Genomic DNA, 22,673 nt, shown 5'->3' on the forward strand with positions numbered 1-22,673 from the left:
GATTTAACAAATGGGAAAGTATTATTGAGTATTTTGTAATGATGGTAAAGCTGCATGAGAATTAAGCATATTTCCAGCAGATTATAGAAAACCGTCTGATTACAGCTTTGCATAATCCTGATTCAAGATTTACATACAATTTAAATTAATTAAATTCATGTTAAATTGAAGGTTAAACTTTTACCTGTCAGAAACAAAAGTCAAATCTCCCAATGACAAGCAAAGCAAGACGTGCAAATTTCGCGAATTTAAACAACAAATTCGCCACATGCTATGAAAAATGTCATATCAAACGAATGACATTTTGCATTTCAGGAAATCTAAGAAATCAACGTTCGTCTCATTTTGGTCCTTAGCGATGGCACGCTGCTTCCTTCGCTGTAAAAAGAACCAACCAGGCTTCACCACCGGTCCATTCGATTTCAGCAGGAGCAGGAGGAAAGAGGAAGGAAATCCCCCCACAAAATGAAGAACTATTTTGGTTGATAATTCAATTATCAAGTCTGGTCAGCCATTAAAGTTAAATTACATAAGTATTGCATCACTTTCCAAAAACTCCAATCATAACATCAGGGGAGGAAGAACTGATAAAATACTTGTCGTTTGTGGAACGACGGAGGCTATTGGCTAATTAATAAGGTGGGTGGCGTAATTCGGTTGACTAATTGACCCAATTTTGTGGGTGTGTGTTTTTAAATTAATGCATTTTTATCATTCTAAAGTATAATTAATTGTACTAATAAATGCATTTATAAGCACAATTAATTATTGTATTAATTTTTGAATTTAATACATTTTTTGCAAACTCTGCCTATTTATTATATAGGGTTGCCAAGTGCGAAGGAGGACACCCTTTTAATAATGGTCGGGGGAGGGATTCAACAACATTTTCAACAAATTCAACAACGGGCATTGCCTCCTTGTTCATTACACATGTCCCCGAACAATACACAAAATGGGGTCACGCAGGTGGGTGGGGACGACGAAGTGCCCGGCTGCTCCAAGTCAGTCACCTACATGAACGGTGGTGGGAGGAACGGTACATCAGCACCAGAAACGAGTGCATACTTTGACGGGATGGGAGGGGACATGTCCATCGATTTCAACAATATCGACTTTGAAGGAGATGACGACGATGGTGGAGACGGAGGCGACGACAGCGATGGTGACCCTGAAGATTTTAAGTGGCCTAACAATTTGCCACATCCGCTTCTCATTCCTGACGTAAGGATGAAACACAAATTATAATAATTATCGGTAATATGTTATCAATGTAATTTAAGATTCTAAATTTACTTGTACAGGTGGTCCGAGATATCATGAATAAATTGGGGATGGCTGATGTCGACAGATTCCGTCAAGTATGCCGGGTGTGGAACGAAGAAAGTTGTGCCGTTTTACAGGCAAAAAAGATTGTCGCCCTTTTGGAAATCGACTCGATGAAGTACTATCTCGAAAAGTTTAGTACCACGACGTACTTTCCTCACCATCATTTCGAACTTCACATGGAGAATCTGCTTGAACCACAAATCATGCGACGATTCTGGACGATTTTTGGAAGTCATGTGAAGGTACTCGACTTGCGCCAGGCTTCTCTCTTCATCGAGACTCTGTTTGACATTATTGCTCAGCACTTGCCCAACTTGGAACGTTTGGCGATCAAATCTCTTCCACGAAAACTATCATTGCGAAGAAACAGTCACCCTCCACCTCCACCACTGAATTTTGTAATGTTTCAACTCAATGATCAACTTGAACATCTTGAAGAAAATCACCATCAAGGCAGCAGTCGTACTCATGCTCTCCCAGCCCCACGGGATGATTGGACTTCACTGCGGTTTAATCAAATCAAAGAGCTGACACTTTGTTGGTGTCAACAAGATGAAGATGCGACAATCAATATTCTCAAAGACTTGCTTCGCAGTATGCCATCCTTGGAGCGTTTGCTGGTGACGGATATTCCTCCCCTTAGCGCGGGGGGGAATATTGGAGTGATTGGCCATCGACCAATGGTAGCTATTCCTCAACCTGCCGCTGTTGGCGCAAGGGCTCGCTTGTCTCGACTTCTCGTCCAAGTACTGACTGATCCAAACATTCTCCTCCCCAAGCTTTCAACACTCAACTTCCCGATTGAGGTGGGCAACACCGAGTTGACCAAACTCACCGAGAAGCGGTATCGTTTCAACACTGTGATTCTCAAGCTGCACACGGGGACAAAGAATTCATTTTTGAAAGAATTTTTGATCTCTGCGAGTCCAAGCTTACAATACTTGGAGATTGCATTTCCCGATGGATTCTTCGCAGATGGAATCACATTTCCTGCCTATTCTCAAATTAAACCCCATGATCGTGTCCACCACTTGCAGCAAGTCGTACATTTGGCCCTCAAGAATTTTCATGGACCTCTGAACTTGTTGAAAAATCTGAAACTGGTCAGAAAATTGACAATCAATGGTTCAAAGTTTGAGCCTTATTTCGGATTTGTGCACAAACTCGTGGGCCCTATGTCGACCATGTCTGCAGTAAAAGTTGATCATAACCTGCAAGTGCTCCGCACGGATTCGTACATTAATTCTGAAGACATTATCTCACTCGCGGCATCATTTCCGCTCCTCCGTATCCTGAAATTGTTTGAAGTTGACGATGCCGGCTTGGGAATCATTTATCGAAATCTTCCATATATCAAGGAGCTGGAAATCATTAAGGGAAAAGTAACTGATCAAGGTCTTTCTGGTGTTCCGCTTGAAGTATGCAAGGACATGGCGGAAACGTCCACCTTTCTTTTCGTGGATCCAGCAAAGTTCCGTTCTGATCTGTTTTTGGGAAGCCTTCAATGTAAGCTAAATTTAATCATAGTTTAATAATTAATTTATAATTCGTAAATTACCTTAACATGACTTTATTATCACAAGATTATGTAATAGATTGGTTATTTGTTTGCAGATCTCAAAACCTTGAAACTGGTCTGTGATGACGTTACTGATATCTCCATCGTGTTTGGGATCGTTGGTTGTAAGAATTTGGAAACTCTAACGTTGCATTCTCCATCGGTATGTCTTATCTTACTTGCATATTACGTGTATATTTTTATCCTTTTGTATTTTATTAACTCATGAAAATAAATTGCAGATCTCGGATATGGGTCTATTCAAAATCGCAGACATGATGCCCCAGCTTCAGTTTTTGGATATTCACGAATGCGAGAATGTTTCAGAGGAAGGAAAGTTCTACGTGAAGGAGAAGATGCAACATGTCCCCACTCTAATCTTGGAACCATACTCTATGCAAAAGCTTAAATTGACTGATAATTCTTTCCGCCAAGTTGGATATCCATACAGGGGGAGATGTGTGCGCCCTGAGCGATACGGTCCAGATGAGGAATATGATCGTCTCCCACTGCGAGAAAGAATGTTGATGGCGATGGATCGTCGGTACGTCGATAAATAAATGTTTTTATTATTTGAAAACGACCAACAAATCAGATAGGCTATTGGTTCACACTTTGAAAAGTACAAAGAAACGAACAAAAAGCACAACAGGAACTATTATTAAATACAAACGCATATACATCTAAATTAAGCGAATCTCTAGTTTCACACCATATTCACATTTTAAGAAATCGTCGATTAATAGCAAAGAGTTCATATTTCTTTATACTTAGACGTCTATTCTAAGACGTCTATTCGAGCAAATTTTTCATATTCGTTTATTTGCTTTACTTTTCAGAAGACGTTACATCGCTCTTCGAATGGTTCATCGAGTGGGTCGGGTCGCTGCGCCAGCTGCTGCCGCTGCCATGCATGTCCCTCCACCAGCAATGGGTAACCTACCGGATGACGATGAGCTCAGGATGCTGATGGAACTCCACCCAATGTTCGTTGAGGATGAAGCATTCATGAATTTTGGTGAAGAGCGTAACGTCCAAGCCATCGTGTTATCCGACTCTGATGACGAAGATGACATTCCAACCCCACCCAATGAAATCGCAGAGGACGAGGAGTATGATAATATTGCTGGAAATATTAATTTGAATCCGTTTCTCGCTCACGGTGCTCTCGCACTCGGTCAAGATGATGATCAAGATATCGAGCTCGACGCTCCCGAAGATATGCAACAAGACTTTCTTTTGGATAATGATCACCGTCTGCAACATCTCTTTCCGCCTCCGATGGATCCTCGAGGAAATGGTGCTAACTAAAACTACTACTTCAATCAATCCTATCCAAATCACATCATCCGATTACTCGAGATAACCTTCTTGAATTTAGAAACAAAACCAGAAATAATGTGATCTCTATATTTTGTCATGAAATAATCTACCAAAACAAAATGCGTAAAAAACACATTAGATTTAATATATCCAGGTGCCGTCTGTGCTATGTATTTATAAAAGTAAAAAGCCATGTAGTAATGATTGTCAAAGATTAATATATATTCAGCAAATTAGTAATACAGGTCTCATTCAATTTACACCAAAGTAATCCTACGATTAAATCAAAATCATAAAAATTGATAGTAATACAAAAACACACAGATGAAACAGTATTTTTGTTCCGAATCATAAAAATCGTAAATTATAATTAATGGTGAGGGGTCGATATTAGTGTTTAAATATGAAATGAGCTTGTAAGTAATTTCAGTTACTTAACTTACATTTACGTAAGATGAAAATTTTCAGATATTTTTTGGTGCTATGGACTGAGCGTTATACCAGTTAAACTAGTCTTACGATTAGCCTATGTAAGTTACATACATACGTATAAATTATTAAAAAAACCGACTGATTGTAATTCCGAGAGGGGTGAAGTAAGGGGAGGTGCAATTAGATCAAAGTGGATTTGCGAGGAGGAACCATTTGTCGTCATTCTCTGAAAAGTAATAGGAATCACTCATTGCCACCTCGCTGTCTTTTACCTCGTGTATTCTTATAGATATTGATATACAGAAAGAAAGACTATTAGTTAGTTAATTATGATTGTTAATTTAAAAAGATATTCAAAAGTATTTTCATGAATAATGTGGAATTGATTGATATTTTGGCTGCTTTTTGAAAGTAGACAGGATATTAAGGCGACTGTCAAAGATTAATTTTCCGAAAATATAATTTTTTATGAAGTTCAAAGATATTTAATTGAAGGCAATATTTATCAAATCAAATATATAATAGTATAATTTTGTAGAGTTCTTGGGTTGATATATTTAAATACTGGTTCAGTTCAGTTGGGAAGAGTTCCAAAGAAAATTCTTGTCTTATTCTTATAATTGGTGATAGGAGTCCTATCATAGGACATTTATTTAAGTAAATATTCATTGATTGTAAGAAATGCGTTTCATGAGATGTGCAAATATTCCGATTGTGTATGCGGTAGTCAGTCAGTACATAATTAATATGATTATTGTAACTTATTAATATGTTACTATCTGATACTCGCGTATTGATGATTATCCATGTTTCTGTATTTTCATTCTTCTTCTCATTTTCTTTGTTGTATTCAAAAGAAATAAAACCAATTTCTATAATAAAGTCTTTTTGTGTCGTTTGTCAGCTAATTTATGTGGTAGCATTTCATATCGCATAGTAAACGGCAATTCTCGAATTTTTATAATTTTCACTCTTTAATTTTTTTCTTATGATTCATTTTTTGCACATCATGCAATGCTTTCTCGTTCTCCTAAAGTTTAAAAAAAATCTATGTATGAGTTTCATTCGCAAAAATCGAGAAAAACTTGTTGTACATTTCTTTAGCCATCCCAGGCGCCCTTGTCCTTACAATGCTAAACTGCAACGGCTAAACTGCAACGGCTAAACTGTCCGGTACAAGAATTCAGAGTACGAAATGCAATGAAATTGATGGTATTAAGAAGAAACTTACCTGCAATCATTTTGCACGAAATTAGTACTACCCAATAAAGACCTTTGTTTCAAATAAATAGATGTAGTACAGATATCCAAATACATATATATAGTACATAATAATTTAACGGTTTATTTTTAGCCCGTTCATAGTATACAAGTAATAAACAAATATTACAAATTATATATAACCAACTTTCCCTTCAATGAAAATATAATGAATTTCGTAACATACTTTATATTTAATTTGTATAAATGGTGATAAATAGTAGTTCATGATTAACACAACGTTTAGAAAATTTTACAAAGATTCAAAAAATATATATTATTTGGATTGTAAACTCATGTTTAATTAATTAAATTGTTTGAGATGGAATCTCACTGAAATTTACTGAAGATATTTGATAACAGATTATTGGGATTTTTACTTTCTCCGTTTTTGGGATGTTCGATGTTAACAATGGATCTTTTTAGATCGATGCTACCACCAGTACCACCAATCTCGACATCACTCCCACTTCCAATACCCAACATGGACTCCAATATTCGTCCCATACCGGTCAAAGCGTTTGGCGACGATTCTTCTTTGTCCTCTCCTAGACTTGCAGGAGCCGGTTCAGGTAACACGGTTAGAAATTTTTCCTAAAATAATTCACTCTTTTAATTAACAAAATTTTTTTATATATGCAAATAAATTTAGATTATGTATTACCTCTAATTTTTCAATCTCCTCATTAATCGAAGATTCAACACATTTTTGTACCAAGTCAACCACAATCTTGTCATCAATTGCAATTAATTCTGCCTCATCCTCATCTGTAACACTAGTCTCGTCCTCGTTGTCAGTCTTGTCACATAATTCCTCATCAATTGAACAATTAATATGGACATCGTCATCATCAATTTGTCCAAGTTGTTCCAGCAGAGGCTCAGGTGTCCCAGATTCGGCATGATCTTCGTAATAATAATCATCCTCTTCCACTTCAGGAGACGTTATCAATTCGCAGTTTTCCAAAACCTGCTGTTGAGGAGTGGATATCATATCCTTGAGCCTTTTAGACACGATAATCTGCACAGAAATTTAAGCAGAAGCATTATATTAATGGGTAAAAAAGACGAAGGGTAAAAAACGTATGCACCTGATTGTCATCTTCGCTAAAGCCAATCCTGATGTTTTTTAAGTGCTCCAATTTATTTCTCATGTCGAGCACGGCTTCATGAATCCGCATAGAATTTGGAGCTTTCATCGTCAGCTTTCTCAGGGATGGGTAGCAAATTGGAACATGGGCTAAAATCCGGAGAACAATTCTCTCAATCACGTAAACCACTTGGTCCATCTGCTCCTCGTCACTAGGAGTGGCTGCTTTCCCTTCATGGTCCAATTTCCAGCAGAATTTTTTAGATACAAAAATAGCCAAACTTGTCACGGACTGATTGATGCATAACTGATGAGTCCAGTCCCAGTCGAGCCATTCGAAAAATTCGAGTCTTTGCCTCTTCCCGAGGAAGAATTTGACCTTTTTGAGCTCCTTGAGGTGACCGATTATTTCAAACACTGGTTTTTCGTACCGGATGCTGCCGTGAAACTCGATCCTGTCAAAGAACGACTGACTCAGGTGGGACAAATCTGGACAAAATTCACTTCCGAGGAGAAACACGCGGATTTTGTTGTCCCCCGTTGATGACGATTCGCATTCAGGTTTGTGATGATGGTCTTGGAACACGGTGAAATTTGCAGGAACTTGAAATCTGATGGAGGCTTGGGCGGGGGCAGTTTTGTACGATATTTCGTAAAGGTCGATCTCTTGGAAGTACACATTTGCTGGTGATGATGACGGAAAAGGCGTCATGTTTGCGGGGTAAGGTTCCGAAAGTAAGTTTGGATTTTCAGGTTTGAAGTAATGAAAACGTTTGACCTGCGAAACTCATCATAAGCTTTTTTTTAATCCTAGATTACAAGTTGTGAAATAAAGACAATTTTTTTTACCATTCTCGATTAAAGTGAATCAATTTTTGTTGGAAATTTCAGTATTTTCTGTTTTGTAATGATAACAAAAGTAGGAGTTTAATTTCCCTTGATTGATTCCTCGTAAGTAAGTAACCTTACATATGTATTATTTCAAGAAAGCTGAACAGTCAGCCAGTTCGTCCACATTTAAATGTAACTTCCTATTAGATTAGAATAAGTGAATAGTACGACAGAGGCAGTTTGGAACAGTTTCATAACCACCATGCATCGATACACATATGCACTGAACATACGCTACTGCTGTACATATGCATGCAACAAATTTGCATTTGCATACACGACCCAGCTGGAGTCAGACACGCGATAATATAATTCTCATCCAGCGAAGCGAAAATGCCTTGGTCGTGGTGGGATCTATTTGCACACAAACCTTGCAAATTCTTTGTATTCGCATTTCTTGGTCTTGTGAAAATCTCAGCCTTATTTCCATATCTTAATCTCAACAACCTTCCTCCTCCTGCCGCTGCTGCCAGTCCGAATGAGAGAGAATTTATCCGGGATGTCCAACTACTTTTGGAGCACAACCAGAATTTCTACATCAAATACGGAAGTTCGGACCATTTAATAAATTTAAAGTTTTTCGAAGCGAGAGACGCCGCAGAAGGAATTTTCAACCGTCCGGATCTTTTCGCCGAGAAAGTAAACTCTTTACAAAAGCTCATTAATGCAAAAGTTGCAACTTTTGGAACAACTTTGGGAGGAGATGGACACGTTAAATTGGCCCAGTCGGGATCTTCTCTCAGCAGTAGAGCGTAAGTAATAAAGCGAGAGAGCAAGAGAATGCATAATTAAAATCTAAAATGGGGCATGATTATGTTAATTAATTCCGGGTGGATTTCGTGATGCTTGGTATTTTGTAGGAAATGAAGACTAAATAAATGTCATATTTTAGACATTTCCTGGAAAATTATTTAGAAAGTCTCTCCTGAAAGGGAACCTCTGTCAAAACGAGAATCACGCTGTCTCAATTTCCCCAGTTGGTGAGACTCGGGTTATTTACTCTTGTCTCATTTTTCTCTTTTCACAGGAACACAAGAATCAAGGATGAAACGATGCTTCTCCTGCTGGCAAGTACAGTCGGAGGATTTGTACAGTTTCAGGATTAAGTAATACATAGAAAATTTCTATTAGAAATGTGTCAATAAATAAAGTACAGATAAATGAACATGTTGTCTGATACACGTTTCATTCATGGTGTCCACAATACAAGTCTGATTTACTTCCTGGATTGAATATGACGCATACTTTTAGAAATCAGAAATTTTGTTGTGGCCAAATTTCCTCCAAAGTTTGACGTACAGGCGGACTGTAACATGAACCTGGAAAAAATCACGTAGCAGCAGAGTTTACGGCTTAATGAAATCAGTATCCTTCTGTACATTCCTGATTTGCATGCGCTTTGTGGCTGACCAAACCAATAAACCAAACAAAACCACTGCTAAAAGGGCATGCCAAATAATATCGCGCAGTCATAAAGAAATATTATGCTCGATTGAATTAAGAAATTTGTTATTTGTTTATAATTAAGTTACACGGAACTCATCAATTGAGGATAAACAACGCTTCGTCATCCACCAAGCCGTGCTCCATATTTCCATTCTTCAATCAAGCAGCCATTGTTACGATTGGATATCGCACTGCTAAATAATTCTTTCGTACGACGAACTCTCTCTGATTCTCAGGTCCCTTTATAACGTGCAGCCCTGGTTCCAACTTTCAAAATGAGGTACATTCTTGCCCCCTTTGTCGCAACTTTGTTGGTCTGGTTGATCTCTGCTGTGGGGGCCGTGGGGCCGGATAACTTCCAAGTCTCCCCCGCATACACGACGACTCCGGCGTCCACAGTTTCGCCTTCGTCGACCCCCATGACGAGTGAGAAGATTGGCGAACATGACCAACTCATCGATGATCTGGACGACGAGAAAAAACGATTCGACCAAAAGTACCTGGACTGTGATGATGGTCTGAAGAAGATCGTGGCTGAAATTGAGGCTGGAATCCGCACCCACGATCATGACAAGGCCAAAAAGATGTTGGATGAGATGAAGGTGTACAAGTCGAACGATGTCACTGACGATCCATGCCATCCTCCTGCCCCCGGGAAAGAGGGGAAAGCTGCCTCAAAGTCGGGAACGGAGGACAAAAATAAGTCTGATCAGGACAAGGATAAGAAAAATGGGAAAAATAGTGGAAATAAGTAAGTTAATTATTTATGGTGCAAATTGTATGCATAAAGTCATGCATGATTTTAATTGTAATATTATTCAGAACTTCGCTAAACTGGGGATTCGTGGCGTTGCTCTCGTTCGTGTCCATGATTGGAGGAAAATAACTCTGCTGTAATTTCTTGCCTGGGAATTACTTTTACAAGAAATATGAAAACCGGTCTTAAACATTTCATCTGGTAAACATATTTTTCATTTTTATTTCATAAATGTCTTCAGTTTATTAGTAATGTTAGTTTTACTATTTATTTATTTATCCTTCTTCCCTAAAAATTATACAAATATAAATACATACAATTTGTTTATACTTCAAAACTGCCCTTATTCGATCAGGGGGGAAAATGTGGTCGTGTTTTGTCCATCAAGTGACGTTGTCCCATCTCCAATTTTCAAGTCACCTTCGTCTGCACCGACATTCATTTGGAACAGAATTGTGACATATGTCATCAAACTGGAAATCACCTGAACAAGTGATGATTTGTGTAATTAATTATGCAAACAAATAGAATAATGCATTATAAATAATTTTAATTGCAATTCATCAATATGTATTTGCGCACCCCTGATAAAAGTGGACGATCCACCTCAAAGAATCCTGGTCCTCCTGAAATTGACCATTTCCACTCGGAAATTATTGCGATTGCTTCCTTCATTTGATCTCGGGGACCAAGATTTTTCATGAGGATGACTTTCCGATGGAGGTCTTCTTCCTTATCGGAAATCTGATAAGGAAAAAATGAGACGACGGGTCCATTCATTTTTATTTCTACCGTTTTTTTATTTACCTTGCTTTGCATGACGTGTCCCAACTGCAATAAAACCAATTGACTCATCTCCGTCACAAAATGATACACATTGAGGATAAGCTTGATCCTCTTATGTTCCGCACCGTGCGCCCCATCATAGAGCAGCATCGTGTTTGCCGAGCTTATCAGGATGAAAACCGCCCTGACCAACAATCCTAGCAGTAACGGGCCACAAATTTTGTCATATTGAGAACAGATAAGTTTCAAATGCTCAAATTTATTCAGCACGTCGGCATTCGATCCCACATTTTTATTCGTTTTGGACCCCGTTATCGAGTAAATTTCACCCAAGTCTCGTTTCATTGGATTCAAAAGCTGCTGCTCGTGGTGGTCGATTTGTTCCTCGAAAAACTTACAAAAATCAGCAAACACCCATTCGATATGACTCGTGGTGCAGATGACGAGGGAAAACGAGACGAAAAATGATGACACGAGTGGAACTGCTGCAAAGAGGAAGAAAATGATGGGGTAGACTGACTTTGGGATGAAACCTAGCAATTTTGTGTCGTCCGGGATCAGTGCGGCGACCCAGAGTGAGGTTATCACGGCGCCCAAGCAGTGATAAGTGTGCACGACGAAGATGAGATTTTTGTAGTTGTTCCATGTCCTCCTTCCCTCGGGAGAGACGAGTCGGGTAAATGGCGTCATTTTGACCATGTCCGTCTCCAACGCTTTGAGAAAACGGGCCACAATTTTGACCCGGAGGAGGAAGCAGAGTCGGAAGTAGAGGTCGAAAATGGACGCTCCAATGAATAAGCTGAGAGAGAGGAACTTTTCGACAGAGTTGTCTTTGTCTTTCTGGAGGACTTTCAAGTGGCGGATGTGGAAGTCGACCCAGAGCAGGGTCATGACCACGTAGCCCAGAAAGGTGGCCACGGTGTGGACACTCTTCATCGGGGAGGGTGTGGGTGGACCCTTGGGCGATTTGAGGGGGAGGACGCCTGACACCCAGCCGACGTAGAGGGCGGAGGAGAAGCCTTCCAGCACCATGGTGTAGATGGTCAGACGGTGGGCAAAAAGTGAGTGGGAGAGAGACACAAAGTGGGTCTAGGGCTTGTTTTTTCAATGGAATTATTCAGATATGCTCATCCATCAAGTCTGCATGTTGACATATTTAATATGCTTCCAGGTGTGGACACGACTATGCACTTAATTTCTTGGACAATGCGGTGTCTGAGTAAGTACGCTTAAAATTTTAGATTTTAAGCGATTCCCGTCGTCTCTGTTTACCTTGACTTACGTAATTTGAAATATGTATGCTTTCTTAACCTTGCATGTGTCCTTTATGCACTTGCACGTACTTACTTTACTGGACAGTGTACGAGGTCATTATCTGACAAAATCTGCACATTTGAGTGGCACATGCATAATTAAATAATTACGAAAATTTACTAATACAAGTGCCTGTTTATTTATGACTTCCGGATTGAATTCGCAGAAAAGTAGGGCAAAGTTATATGTACCATCGTGTAACTCCAGTCCAGCTACATACATATGCATAACTTTATACCTTACAAAACCTCAGATTTGTACACAATCGTCCCCAAAATGTTGTGGATGCTTGGAGTGGCCGCCATTATTGTGGACATCGTGTCCAGATTTTCGGGTTACTTTCAAATTTACATATTTAAATTTTCTCATGGTGGATTCGCATATGCTTAAAAATAAATCTAAATTCTATAGGTGGCGAAAAATCAGGCCATTCGGATGTTCCACACGTCGTGGTGCATAAATCCAAACCACCCCCGGTTATAAGTGCTGCACTGCCACCCACACCAATTTCTGCCCCCACGATCGACGTGACTTACATCGTTCTCACCGAAAAGAAGGAACGCACTCCGCTAAATCCCATGGACAACAATGATGTTTCCCCTGTCCCAGAAAACTCTGGTGAAGAGTCGGTAAAGAAAGCAGGTGGGGACAAATTAGGAGGTCATTCGAATCCTGAGGATGACTTACCAAACAAGATGGAACCTTCGGATATCGAAATAGAAAAGCCCACCAATCCAAAAGTGACGGGGAATGATGATGTACAGGAAATTGGGGTTCACAGGATGGGAAGAAAATGAATTGTCCACATGTTTTGAAAGCATTTATTGCGTACAACATATCAAAATTTTAAATAAATGTATTAATGAAGAATTGGTCCAGTTACTCTGATTGACACATGAGACTGCGAGATTTATGTACGCATTGCCAATCAATGCTCGCATACATGCATATATTCTGAATCCTCTCGCCGATAACTTTCCAACGCACTTGTCCACCAATTCCATTTACATTTTCGAAAAATTAATGTAAAAATATATTGCAATAAATTTGACATGCAAATAAAGTCTAAAACTTAAACACTTAGCAAAGTCATGGGTCTCAGGCACCAACTTTCTCAAAATTGAATGAGAAAGTTCATCCGTTGGACCGGTGGCAGTGTGTCAATTTGCTCCTAAAAACTTGCATGAAAAATTTAAAGTAATAAGATGTAAACTGTTACTCTGTACAGAAATAAGTGTATTTTATTAACAAATTATAAATATTTCAAATAACTTGTCACAGATGTAAATTATTTTTCTGTGCGCCTAAATATATGGGTTCTTGCATATTTGCATATGGTTGTCAAGTTCGAAATTCGTGTTGGTAATGTTTGACAATTTGTATTTATTTGTCAGACTTGTTAAACCGGGCCTTATCACGATTGCTTGACATTTAGTATCTAGGTAACGTTAGTCTCCCTTAACGGTTGCGACAAATGGTTGAGTTACAAATAAAATAATTATTTTTAAAAATAGTTGTTTCTTCCCGATGGTCGAAAAAAACAACTCTTTGATCTTTAATAACTTTTGAATGGACAGACATAGAGATTTAATTCTTAAAGATGAAATCATCGTAATTTTTAGCTTGATTTTTTAAGCTGAAAATCTCGAGGGTACTATTTCGAATAGTAAACTTGAAATCTTCAGTGGGCAGCCTTTATGAGCCGAGTCAGACTGCGGTTGTCGTCCAAACCCACCATTTAACTGGTGGGAGTGGCATATTTTTGAAAGATCTGTATGGATTAGGCCCTATGGTCTCACCCGTAGGGCTTAATCTCAAAATTTCAACTTCCTACGGCAAATTTGGGACTTTTCTATGACATTTAATTTTTTTTTTCTGTCAACCCTAACCACTTAAAAGACCCCCACCGACAAAACCCATCATGTCGATCTTCAACTTATCCTTACTTTTTACCCGAAGATGAACTTCGGAAAATTTCAGGTCGCTAGCTTGTGTTTAAAGAGCTCACTTCTATTTTTTTCGAAACCGACATATTAATATTACCAACCTCCGTGGTGTGGATAGCTAAATGTTTGTTAGATATTTTCTATTATTTGGCATTTTAACTTCATATTCTTTCATGACTAGCTATAAAGTATCACCGTGCCGGATTTCATATTTTTAAAGCAATTTCTAAACATCGGTGTAGGTCACCCCATAGGGTCGCTCCAGATAAAAATTTTTCCAATTTCATTTCTTATTCTTCCAATAAGACCCATAAGCAACACCTCTCTGCCAAATTTCAACTCGATATATCGATTTTGAAAAACCAGTATGTCACCCCATAGGGTCTCTCAAGATGAAAATTTTTCCAACTTGAAATCATTTTTATCTATTAGAAGTCATAGCTACCTCTGTACCAAATTTCAGCTTTCTACGACAATTTCGAAATTTTATCCCAACTACTCACATGACCCCACCGGTCCACCACTTGACCGATTTCGCCCATCTTCGAACTTTGTCCAATATGTACACGGTAAAAATTTCAAGTCAATCGGTTCAGCCATTTTTACTAACGTGTTTATGGACGGACGGACATGACGGTTCCATAAGCCCAGATTCGGGCTAATAAAAATGAAAATTTATTTTGTAACTCGGCCATTTGTCGTAACCTTATAGACTGATAAAGTGTCAAATAATCTTGGGGCCTTATAACCAAATTTATTGTCGGTATAGGTACTATTTTTCAGCTTTTAGACACTTGTAGATAGAGAACATTTTCATGTGTGACTTGTATTTCCAACTTTTATCATTACAAAAGTCCAAGTCACAAATGAAACTACTGAAATTTTCATGCTGAATTCGATATTAAATTCGAATATTATTTACAGAAACTAAGATGGATCCGATGTCAATAAAGCTAACAGGAGAAATAATTGGCCCTCTTTCCGACGAAGAGCGTCGTCGCATTGAGTTGTACCTTAAAAAAATCCCTCGCTCGATATTCGTCATGCTTTACGTGGTCATGTACGCCTTTGTTTTCTTCATTATTTTCAAATTATCCGGATCTTCAGGTGCTTTGCCATTCAAATTTTTTCCATGCTGGATTCGTACTTAAATATGAATATCAATTCTATAGGTGTTGAAAAAGCAGGGAATTTGAATGTTCCAGACGTCGTGGTTCAAAAATCTGAATCACCCCCGGGTAGATGTGCAGCACTGCCACTAACATTAATACCTGCCCCACGATCGACATGACTTGCATCGTTCTCCCCGAAAAGAAGGAACGCACTCTGGTAAATCCCATGGACAACAAGGACGTTTCCGCCGTCCCAGAAAACCCTGGTGAAGAGTCGGAAAAGAAAGCAAGACAAATTACGAGGTCATTCGAAACCGGATGATGACTTACCAAACAAGATGGAACCTTCAGATATCGAAACAGAAAAGGCGACAAATCCAAAAGTGATGACGAATGAGCAGGAAATTAGGGTCCACAGGATGTGAAGAAAATGAGTTATTTACATTTAGAAAGCATTATTGCGTAAAAGCATATCAAATTTTGAAATAAATGTCCGATGCGAAGTGTATTTACTACGGATAAGCACTTACGTCTGTCTGTCTGTCTGTAACCATTTCATCGTAAAGAATTATTCAAATCTCACTCAAACATTTACGAGCATGCAGCCATGAAGTCGAGTCAAGTTGTTAACATTCAATGTCACCCATCTTGTAAATAATTGAATCAATGTATCCCCTTAATGCTGTAACCCCTTTACTTTCTTTCACTCACTTATGAGCTGATAATGAACTTGAGCCTATTTTACGATACAGATAAATACACGAAAAATTTGAGTTCCTAGAACAAATAAATTTACATAAAAAATTGACTCGACGAAATTCTACCGAAATTCCAGCAGTGGAAACGTGTAGCACAACGAGGTAGATAGCAATGTCACCCATCCATCCATCTTCATCTAATCAATTTATACTGTAACTTTCCGACTGTCGGAAGCTCCTGCTTTCACTCGTCGATGGAAAAGAGATAGCAAAAAAAATGCATAAAGTCTCACTTTAACTTGACATTTGACAAATTCAGTTATTCAATTTTACTATTCATGAAAAGGTCTCACATTCCGTATAAATTTCAATCTATGTAACAATATCGCACCGAACCCGGCTCGGCGACTTCTTCAATTCGATTAATTCTCAATGAATTAAATTACATTCCAGCCCCGACATCCGTCCGACTGAAGCCTTGCATACATGAAAGAATTGGAGAAAGGAATTCTAATTTGATTTTGGATCCTTAATTTGCTGTAAATTCATCAAAGGTGAAATTCCTCTCTTTCTCTCCACTAAAAAATAATTTGACTTTGTCAAACCTGCCGAGATGTCAAGGTTCGGCTGATGAAAGGTAAAATGAAGTGAAAGTCGAGACAGACATGACGCAAATTTCAGATCCATTTTTTATTTACGATGTCTCATTGTTTAATGCCTACTGACAGCGTTACTTACCTACGTTTTCCCTCATGATAAGTGGATTAAGGTGTCTGTCGCGTACATACAGTAGACAATTTTTAAGGAAAAAACACCCCCAGGTTTTCGTAAAGATCATTACTCAGCAGCAGATACTGTTACGCTGGTCTATTTATAGCCCGACGTCTGACAAGGCAACCTTCCCCGTAAATCAGAGAGCAAGTTAGTTATGTGTTAATATTGTGTACGTGCAGCCACCGGTGTGCCCCGTCCTTGGAAAATGTGATGAAATGAAATGAAGGATTATTTAGTTGGAGGAGAAAGTTTGCAAATTTTATTATTCCCTTTTCCATCCAGAAATGGTACACTTTTCATGCAAATTCTATGCAAAGAACGGGAAGGTGACTGAATTTTCTGTAGAATTGCCATCGAATTTCTGTCAATGGCCATTCTGTGGAGCACAAATGCAATTTCGCTTTCTGCATAATACGATTTTCTACTTTCGACGACTGCCAACATGTCATCCATTCAGTTTTAATATTGTTGTTTAGTTCCTTGACGTTGTCAGAAAAGAAGAACGGGACGAAACATTGGAAATTTTCTGAATGAGGGAGAGCGAGTTCTGCTGCAATCATCATCGACCGATGTTCTAGTCGTCGAAATTAATTCTAAACAACGACCTGGGCTGTGTGCAAAAATTGGAGAAAGCACTATCAGCAGAAGCACTTTGGGCAGTGTTTCGTTTCTTGGGGATCTACATTTCTTGCACTGCAAATAAAGAAACGCAAGAAATGCGAGGTGCAAGAAACTGGGAGAAAGTGCAAGAAATATGCGCCATCCAGCCGTATGAACATGAGTGACCAGAAGTAGTTTCTAGACCCTCACATTTCTTGCAGGTCAAAATACCTGCAAAAAATCCCTCCTTACTTCTTATTGCAAAGGACTTAATTCCACCCGAAACCCTGACTTTGAGACAAATAAGTGGTCGAGAGAGAACGAGAAGACGTGGGGAAACCCATCCATCCATTACTTGCATGCACACGCTTCCTTTACTAAATAAATACCTACGTGGCCGTGGTGAAGTGAGTGCCCTTGACTCCTTGTTATTAGTATAATTTGCGATTTATTACGGCCGAACGAATTGGAAATGCTTGCACTTTGTTCTGTATAAAGTAGGATAAAGTGAGTACTTTACTTTCACTCGTTGCTGGTCGAGTTGAGACTCCCCAGTCCAATTTGGCTGGGTCTTAAGAATATCCAAGTACACGACGATGGCAATGGATCGACCAGGTCGCCTTGAAATTCATTGTAGCCCAGTGGAGAGATAATCATTACTCTAATTACATGCTGAGAGAGAAGACGACGAATGGAAATGTTATCCCACTTCGTGAGGCTTCCTTCCTCGCAAAATGAGCACATCAGAGAGCCAACTTGTTCCCAAGTGGGAAAGGAAACATTTAAAATTAAGCTAGGAATAGACTTTGCTTGCTTTCGCCAAATTATTCATTATTCATGTGTGACTCGGCCAGACGAGGGCGAGACGACGTTGATTTCGTTCCGTTGTTTCCTGTCGCATCTGATGCATACATGAATTAAGATATCTTAATCCTCTCTCCATGAGATCTTTGCTGCTTGCCCTACATAAAAATACGTACTTTAGCAACGAATGAGTCTTCATTCGGGTCTCTCGAACGTGACATTTTGTCCCGTAGGAAGATTCGCCATGTGAAAAAATACCTACGAGGACAAGCGATAACTTATAAGAAGAGGTTGGAGCACGTCCTATTTGTTATGGCACTTGTCCAACTTCCTCCGCTAGCCAGAGATTCTCGTGACAAGGAAGAAATCGCGGTGGGTGATATGTGATGTGATCTAGTTAGATAACAATAAAGTGGAAAGTACAAAGGACAACGACAACGTGGCTGACATTAACCTTGTCATGCGTGCGTGTCACAACGTGCCATGACCAGCCAAGCATTGCCGAATTAATTACATAGGCCTGTAAGTACGAGAAGTTGACAAATGTTGCATGTCTGTGGTGGATGGGTGACTTGAGATATTGAAGTAGATAACCTCCATGTAACAGTCGGGTACACATGTAAATAGTTATCAAGTCAAACTAACTACTCGTTTATTTTTGCCCTTTAAAATTTATAAGTTTGAACAAACTCTTTTTTTCCGTTGCGAGGAAGGATTGCTAAAAGTCGGGAACATGTTTGCATTGTGTTCCCAAGTTAATCAAAAGTCCGATCCATTATTTCGGATGAGGAATCCTTTTCTCCACTCGAAAATAACTTGAGCGAGGTTATTATTAACTTCTTGTTCTTGACTTTGGGTGAATTGCAATTGGGAGAACATTTCTGAACTTGTACGTGCGTGGGTTTTTCTTGATCCTAGCGACATATCCTATTATTCGTCATGCAAGAGACTTATCAAGAGGGGATCGACCTCTCCATTTTTAGGCGCACTTCGCAATTAATAATACCAAGTTATTAACTGCGTATCTGGAAGTTAGAAAGCTGGGCTTGTTATTTCACAAGTTGGTGTTAGACTAATTTTCAACGAAAGTTTCATCTGCATGCCGTTATTTTTTTCGAAAAAAGCTAAATTATCCTGTGAATCCTCTGAATTTTTATGCTCCTGTCTCTCAACGTGGCATGAATTTGTTTTCGGAAAGCATGACATTAAGAAGTCAATGAAATACTGAACATGACGGAATGCATGTAAATATTTATTACCAATTGCATACATATGTTTCAACTGATTGATTTACTACGTTTATTCGATAAAGACAAGACCGCTGCTGTCCATAACTATGTATGGTATGCAATATTGCATACATATTTCCACTTAAACAGATAACCTCTCTTCTGCCTTGCAGTTCATGAACTTCGGTTGGTTGGTAATCCATCAATTTATGACTTTCTACCAGGAGAAAGTCTGGAATTTGTCGACCCAATAGAGATAATTTCCTCCTGGACACGGGTAAGATTAAACCGGACGAGAAATCGGATTCCATTCCCTTCACAACCTTTCTTCCCAGCCATGACATGACGATACGGGATATTAAATCCGGTCAAATATTATCGAGATCTTCTAACCAATCTGTCCTGATTTCTGCAGGGTTGCTAGCAATTAGCTCTCCTTTCATTCAACGTGCCCAAATAAATGTATATCTTCGATCATGACTTGTATTTCAATTAGAGCTAATTGCTTTTTGATCTTTTGGGAACATCGTGCAGAAAAATGTGGGCACAAAACTATCGGCAAAATACGCTTTCACTTCCATCCGCACCCTTCCTGCCTCTGCCCACCCGTCATGTCCGCATACCTCCAGCAATCTGAGGATAGACTCCCATTTCTGATGATTAAATGGCTGGAAGACGCTGCATCTCCATCACAATGCACCAACCCCGCCATGACCGAAATACATACAAGCTACCTCTTTTTTCCTTTTTTGGGATCGATTTCTCCCGGAAGCGATACAAGATAAGACCGAGGAAAGCAATAAAGTGAGGGACACTTTATTTAGCTTTTCTCCGAACTTTCCATCCCACAGAGTGAAACTGGTGGATAAAAAATTCTCCAATTTCTACTTTCTCTCTCCAGCTTTCTCTTTATTTTATGAACGAGAGACAACCACAGCACGAACATCTTATCTTTGATTGGAAATGGACTTTCTCCTGAAAATGGACATGCTGGTTTTGTCTGCAGTCTAACCCAACGAGTCGTATTCATCCCGGTGAAAGCAAAAAACATCTCAAATCTAAACCTATGTGAATTTCAAGGCAAGGTTCACATTTTGCGAGTCTGCTACTTGCTTAAATATTTACGAAACCCATTCCCCGAACGGTTAAACGTACGCAATTTTAGGCTTTTCAGAGGAGGCAAAAGGTCTTTTTATAACTTGTTTGCTTTTCCAGTCTAGTCCAGACTGTGCTAATCCTGCCGTCCAGTGAGGCAGGCAAAGGGAGACAGATTTGTCAGGGAGACGATGATGATGATGACGATGACAAGTAAATATAGCCCACTTTACTCTCTCCTCTCACCTTTATTGAATTATTGAAAGGAATCCGATGAAAGGGAGTGAAAGCGGGAGAAATGATTTACACAGCAGCAGCAGCACAACAGACCTTTGTTAAGCCTGCCTACATATGTCTGTCGGTTAGGCTGGAAAATGGGAGGCCACGACCCACGAGGAGCAGGAATAACGTAACCTTTTATCTCACTATTTGATCATGGACCAAACAATCAAACACGACTCGAAAGGAGGCTTAAACCTCCTTTCGCCTTAAGCTGACTCTCGAACAGAACAACACAGTTCTGTACTTTTCCACCCTGTCAGCCTCCCTCCTCGTCCTCGTCCTGCTAAGCTTTAAACTAAAGAGAAAGCAAGCAAATTCTCAAAATCCGCCTCTCGACTCTCTCAAACTCAATTCTTTTCAAGTGTGTCAGCTTAAAACAGAATTTCATGCTACATACTAAAATAGGACACAAATCTGGATTCTCATCCGCCGGCGGAATATTTAACAGACTTTTAGCTTCGTATTCATGTTTAGACTACTCGTTTCTACCAGTTCGGTAGTCATCATCGCATCTGCCTTGAAGTTGAGCTGGTCTGGAGGCTCACCAGTTTTTACTTGTACGCTTTCACTCGCTTTCACCACGATTATCAAGGAAAACACTACTTGAAACGGGCGAGCACTTGTGTGCACACTCTTAGAAAACTGGTATTAAATTATTACTGGGTGAAGTACACATACATATAACTCTATCGGTACTGGTAATAACGAGCATTACCGTTTGGTAATGTTGCGGTAATGAAAAATGTACCACTCGGAAACAAACTACTACCAATTCGGCAGGAAGTTATTAACAAATCAGTACCAATACGGAGTACATACACGACCTTACTGCCACTGGTAATAACGAGCATTACCGTTTAATAAAGTTGTTATAATGAAAAAAATTACCCTCAGAAACAAACTACTACCAGGAAGTTATTATCATATTTGTCTCTACCCGATTTTTAGCAGTGCACTGGATGAGCCGGAGCAGAAGGCAAGGCCAGCCAGCCCTTGGATTTGGATGGAGAAGAGAATAGCGCACAATTTAGAAATGAAGGTAGTAATTCGGTTTGCATTTGTTTCGTAAATGGTTTTATGTCCCCTACAGCATCAGCTTCTTCTCTTCCTCCACTTGCCATAAACAGACAGACCACCATCAAGTCGAGGAAACTTTCTCTTTTAAAAACACCCAGCGGAACTTTTCACAAAAGGGTTGCCTTTCCCCTTCAACTCTTCCGTTTTCCATCTCTCACCCACCGCCTCAAGCTCCTCAAGCTTTCACTCGCTCCAATTTTTCAGGATCAAAAGGAGATAGGAGACGATCATTTTCTCCTCGTAATAAAAAAAATTTAGATAAGAGTGCACCTAGCAAAATCTATTTTCGGAACACCTTATTATTTCCTCTCCCACTTCTTTTTCATCCTGAGTGGACAATTAAGCCGGAGATAAATTGGGTCTGACGACGAGGCGAAGCAATGTTTCAGTTAATAAATGTTGATTCGGTTTTAAGGTAAAAGTTTTAGCCTGGTGCTTAAAATAGGGGAAAACAACGCAGAAAGTCGGGTATGTATGTATGCACAGTTCGTAGAAATCTGTTATGTATGTGGCCTGTAGCAAATTGAAACTTTCTCCTTCATGTTTTATACATAATGATATGAAATCATGTCTCGCTGGTGGGTGCATGAGTGTAAAATATAAATAACCTGGCTTTCTCTCTCTCTTATTTTCCACACACTCCTCGAAAACTACGTCTGGGAAAAAGCCCTAAATATTGTGCTTGTGTAACATTTCCCTTTATGTTTTATTTCACGGCGAGTACAGTAATTCATTCTCATCAGGTTGAGATAAATTGGTTTGTTGCTGCTGTTTCTGAAATATTATTTGCTCCGTAGTCTGCACCTAATAAAGCGTCCAATGCACGATGGGCCAGGACCTATGATTTTGTGGCCATTAACTGAAGGTGAA

At 39.3% G+C, this 22,673-nt stretch overlaps 5 protein-coding genes across 8 annotated transcripts; 3 read left to right on the forward strand and 2 right to left on the reverse strand.

Annotated features, from left to right (window-relative positions):
- Positions 1 to 371: 371 nt before the first annotated feature.
- LOC110860564 lies at positions 372 to 5,527 on the forward strand. 2 transcript variants are annotated; one of them, XM_035860480.1, is made up of 6 exons: positions 372 to 639; positions 827 to 1,224; positions 1,305 to 2,835; positions 2,944 to 3,050; positions 3,130 to 3,431; positions 3,730 to 5,527. In XM_035860480.1, the coding sequence occupies exons 2-6, from the start codon at positions 862 to 864 to the stop codon at positions 4,196 to 4,198; spliced, it is 2,772 nt and encodes a 923-aa protein (XP_035716373.1). In that variant the 5' UTR covers positions 372 to 639; positions 827 to 861; the 3' UTR covers positions 4,199 to 5,527. The 2 variants fall into 2 exon arrangements, with proteins under 2 accessions (XP_035716373.1, XP_021965317.1); XM_022109625.2 differs by having other exon boundaries at positions 376 to 639; positions 3,727 to 5,527.
- Positions 5,528 to 5,960: 433 nt separating this feature from the next.
- LOC110860529 lies at positions 5,961 to 7,990 on the reverse strand. The gene is made up of 4 exons (XM_022109588.2): positions 7,842 to 7,990; positions 6,994 to 7,770; positions 6,567 to 6,923; positions 5,961 to 6,496 (listed from the first exon to the last, which is right to left on the reverse strand). The coding sequence occupies exons 1-4, from the start codon at positions 7,842 to 7,844 to the stop codon at positions 6,233 to 6,235; spliced, it is 1,401 nt and encodes a 466-aa protein (XP_021965280.1). The 5' UTR covers positions 7,845 to 7,990; the 3' UTR covers positions 5,961 to 6,232.
- Positions 7,991 to 8,164: 174 nt separating this feature from the next.
- On the forward strand, positions 8,165 to 10,672 carry LOC110860592. Of its 2 annotated transcripts, XR_004837343.1 has the most exons (4): positions 8,165 to 8,635; positions 8,911 to 10,080; positions 10,152 to 10,287; positions 10,442 to 10,672. XR_004837343.1 is itself a non-coding variant. In XM_022109658.2 (3 exons), the coding sequence occupies exons 2-3, from the start codon at positions 9,605 to 9,607 to the stop codon at positions 10,213 to 10,215; spliced, it is 540 nt and encodes a 179-aa protein (XP_021965350.1). In that variant the 5' UTR covers positions 8,165 to 8,635; positions 8,911 to 9,604; the 3' UTR covers positions 10,216 to 10,413. The 2 variants fall into 2 exon arrangements, 1 of the variants encoding a protein (XP_021965350.1); XM_022109658.2 differs by lacking the exon at positions 10,442 to 10,672 and having other exon boundaries at positions 10,152 to 10,413.
- Positions 10,430 to 11,930, reverse strand: LOC118439314. Its single transcript, XM_035860545.1, has 3 exons — positions 10,894 to 11,930; positions 10,669 to 10,830; positions 10,430 to 10,570 (listed from the first exon to the last, which is right to left on the reverse strand). The coding sequence occupies exons 1-3, from the start codon at positions 11,902 to 11,904 to the stop codon at positions 10,430 to 10,432; spliced, it is 1,314 nt and encodes a 437-aa protein (XP_035716438.1). The 5' UTR covers positions 11,905 to 11,930.
- LOC110860678 lies at positions 11,776 to 13,056 on the forward strand. Of its 2 annotated transcripts, XM_022109769.2 has the most exons (4): positions 11,776 to 11,933; positions 12,044 to 12,091; positions 12,440 to 12,520; positions 12,598 to 13,056. In XM_022109769.2, exons 1-4 carry the CDS (start codon positions 11,912 to 11,914, stop codon positions 12,981 to 12,983), a joined length of 537 nt encoding a protein of 178 aa, XP_021965461.1. In that variant the 5' UTR covers positions 11,776 to 11,911; the 3' UTR covers positions 12,984 to 13,056. The 2 variants fall into 2 exon arrangements, with proteins under 2 accessions (XP_021965461.1, XP_035716383.1); XM_035860490.1 differs by having other exon boundaries at positions 11,822 to 12,091.
- Positions 13,057 to 22,673: the final 9,617 nt, after the last annotated feature.

Source organism: Folsomia candida, unplaced genomic scaffold, assembly GCF_002217175.1.
Source record: "Folsomia candida strain VU population unplaced genomic scaffold, ASM221717v1 Fcan01_Sc033, whole genome shotgun sequence".
NCBI classification, from domain to species: Eukaryota; Metazoa; Arthropoda; class Collembola; order Entomobryomorpha; family Isotomidae; genus Folsomia; species Folsomia candida.

What these genes read in the sequence shown, in the direction of transcription:
- LOC110860678 (XM_035860490.1), top strand. Translation starts at nt 11,980, where the DNA reads ATGGAATTATTCAGATATGCTCATCCATCAAGTCTGCATGTTGACATA. An exon ending in TTGGACAATGCGGTGTCTGA is followed by an intron (nt 12,092 to 12,439) that starts GTAAGTACGCTT and finishes ACAAAACCTCAG; the next exon opens with ATTTGTACACAATCGTCCCC. An exon ending in CATCGTGTCCAGATTTTCGG is followed by an intron (nt 12,521 to 12,597) that starts GTTACTTTCAAA and finishes TAAATTCTATAG; the next exon opens with GTGGCGAAAAATCAGGCCAT.
- LOC110860564 (XM_022109625.2), top strand. Translation starts at nt 862, where the DNA reads ATGGTCGGGGGAGGGATTCAACAACATTTTCAACAAATTCAACAACGG. An exon ending in ATCCGCTTCTCATTCCTGAC is followed by an intron (nt 1,225 to 1,304) that starts GTAAGGATGAAA and finishes TTACTTGTACAG; the next exon opens with GTGGTCCGAGATATCATGAA. An exon ending in TAACGTTGCATTCTCCATCG is followed by an intron (nt 3,051 to 3,129) that starts GTATGTCTTATC and finishes AATAAATTGCAG; the next exon opens with ATCTCGGATATGGGTCTATT.
- LOC118439314 (XM_035860545.1), bottom strand. Translation starts at nt 11,904, where the DNA reads ATGGTGCTGGAAGGCTTCTCCTCCGCCCTCTACGTCGGCTGGGTGTCA. An exon ending in GACACGTCATGCAAAGCAAG is followed by an intron (nt 10,831 to 10,893) that starts GTAAATAAAAAA and finishes TTTCCTTATCAG; the next exon opens with ATTTCCGATAAGGAAGAAGA. An exon ending in ATCGTCCACTTTTATCAGGG is followed by an intron (nt 10,571 to 10,668) that starts GTGCGCAAATAC and finishes TCACTTGTTCAG; the next exon opens with GTGATTTCCAGTTTGATGAC.
- LOC110860529 (XM_022109588.2), bottom strand. An exon ending in TTAGCGAAGATGACAATCAG is followed by an intron (nt 6,924 to 6,993) that starts GTGCATACGTTT and finishes ATTTCTGTGCAG; the next exon opens with ATTATCGTGTCTAAAAGGCT. An exon ending in AGGAGATTGAAAAATTAGAG is followed by an intron (nt 6,497 to 6,566) that starts GTAATACATAAT and finishes GAATTATTTTAG; the next exon opens with GAAAAATTTCTAACCGTGTT.
- LOC110860592 (XM_022109658.2), top strand. Translation starts at nt 9,605, where the DNA reads ATGAGGTACATTCTTGCCCCCTTTGTCGCAACTTTGTTGGTCTGGTTG. An exon ending in GGGAAAAATAGTGGAAATAA is followed by an intron (nt 10,081 to 10,151) that starts GTAAGTTAATTA and finishes AATATTATTCAG; the next exon opens with AACTTCGCTAAACTGGGGAT.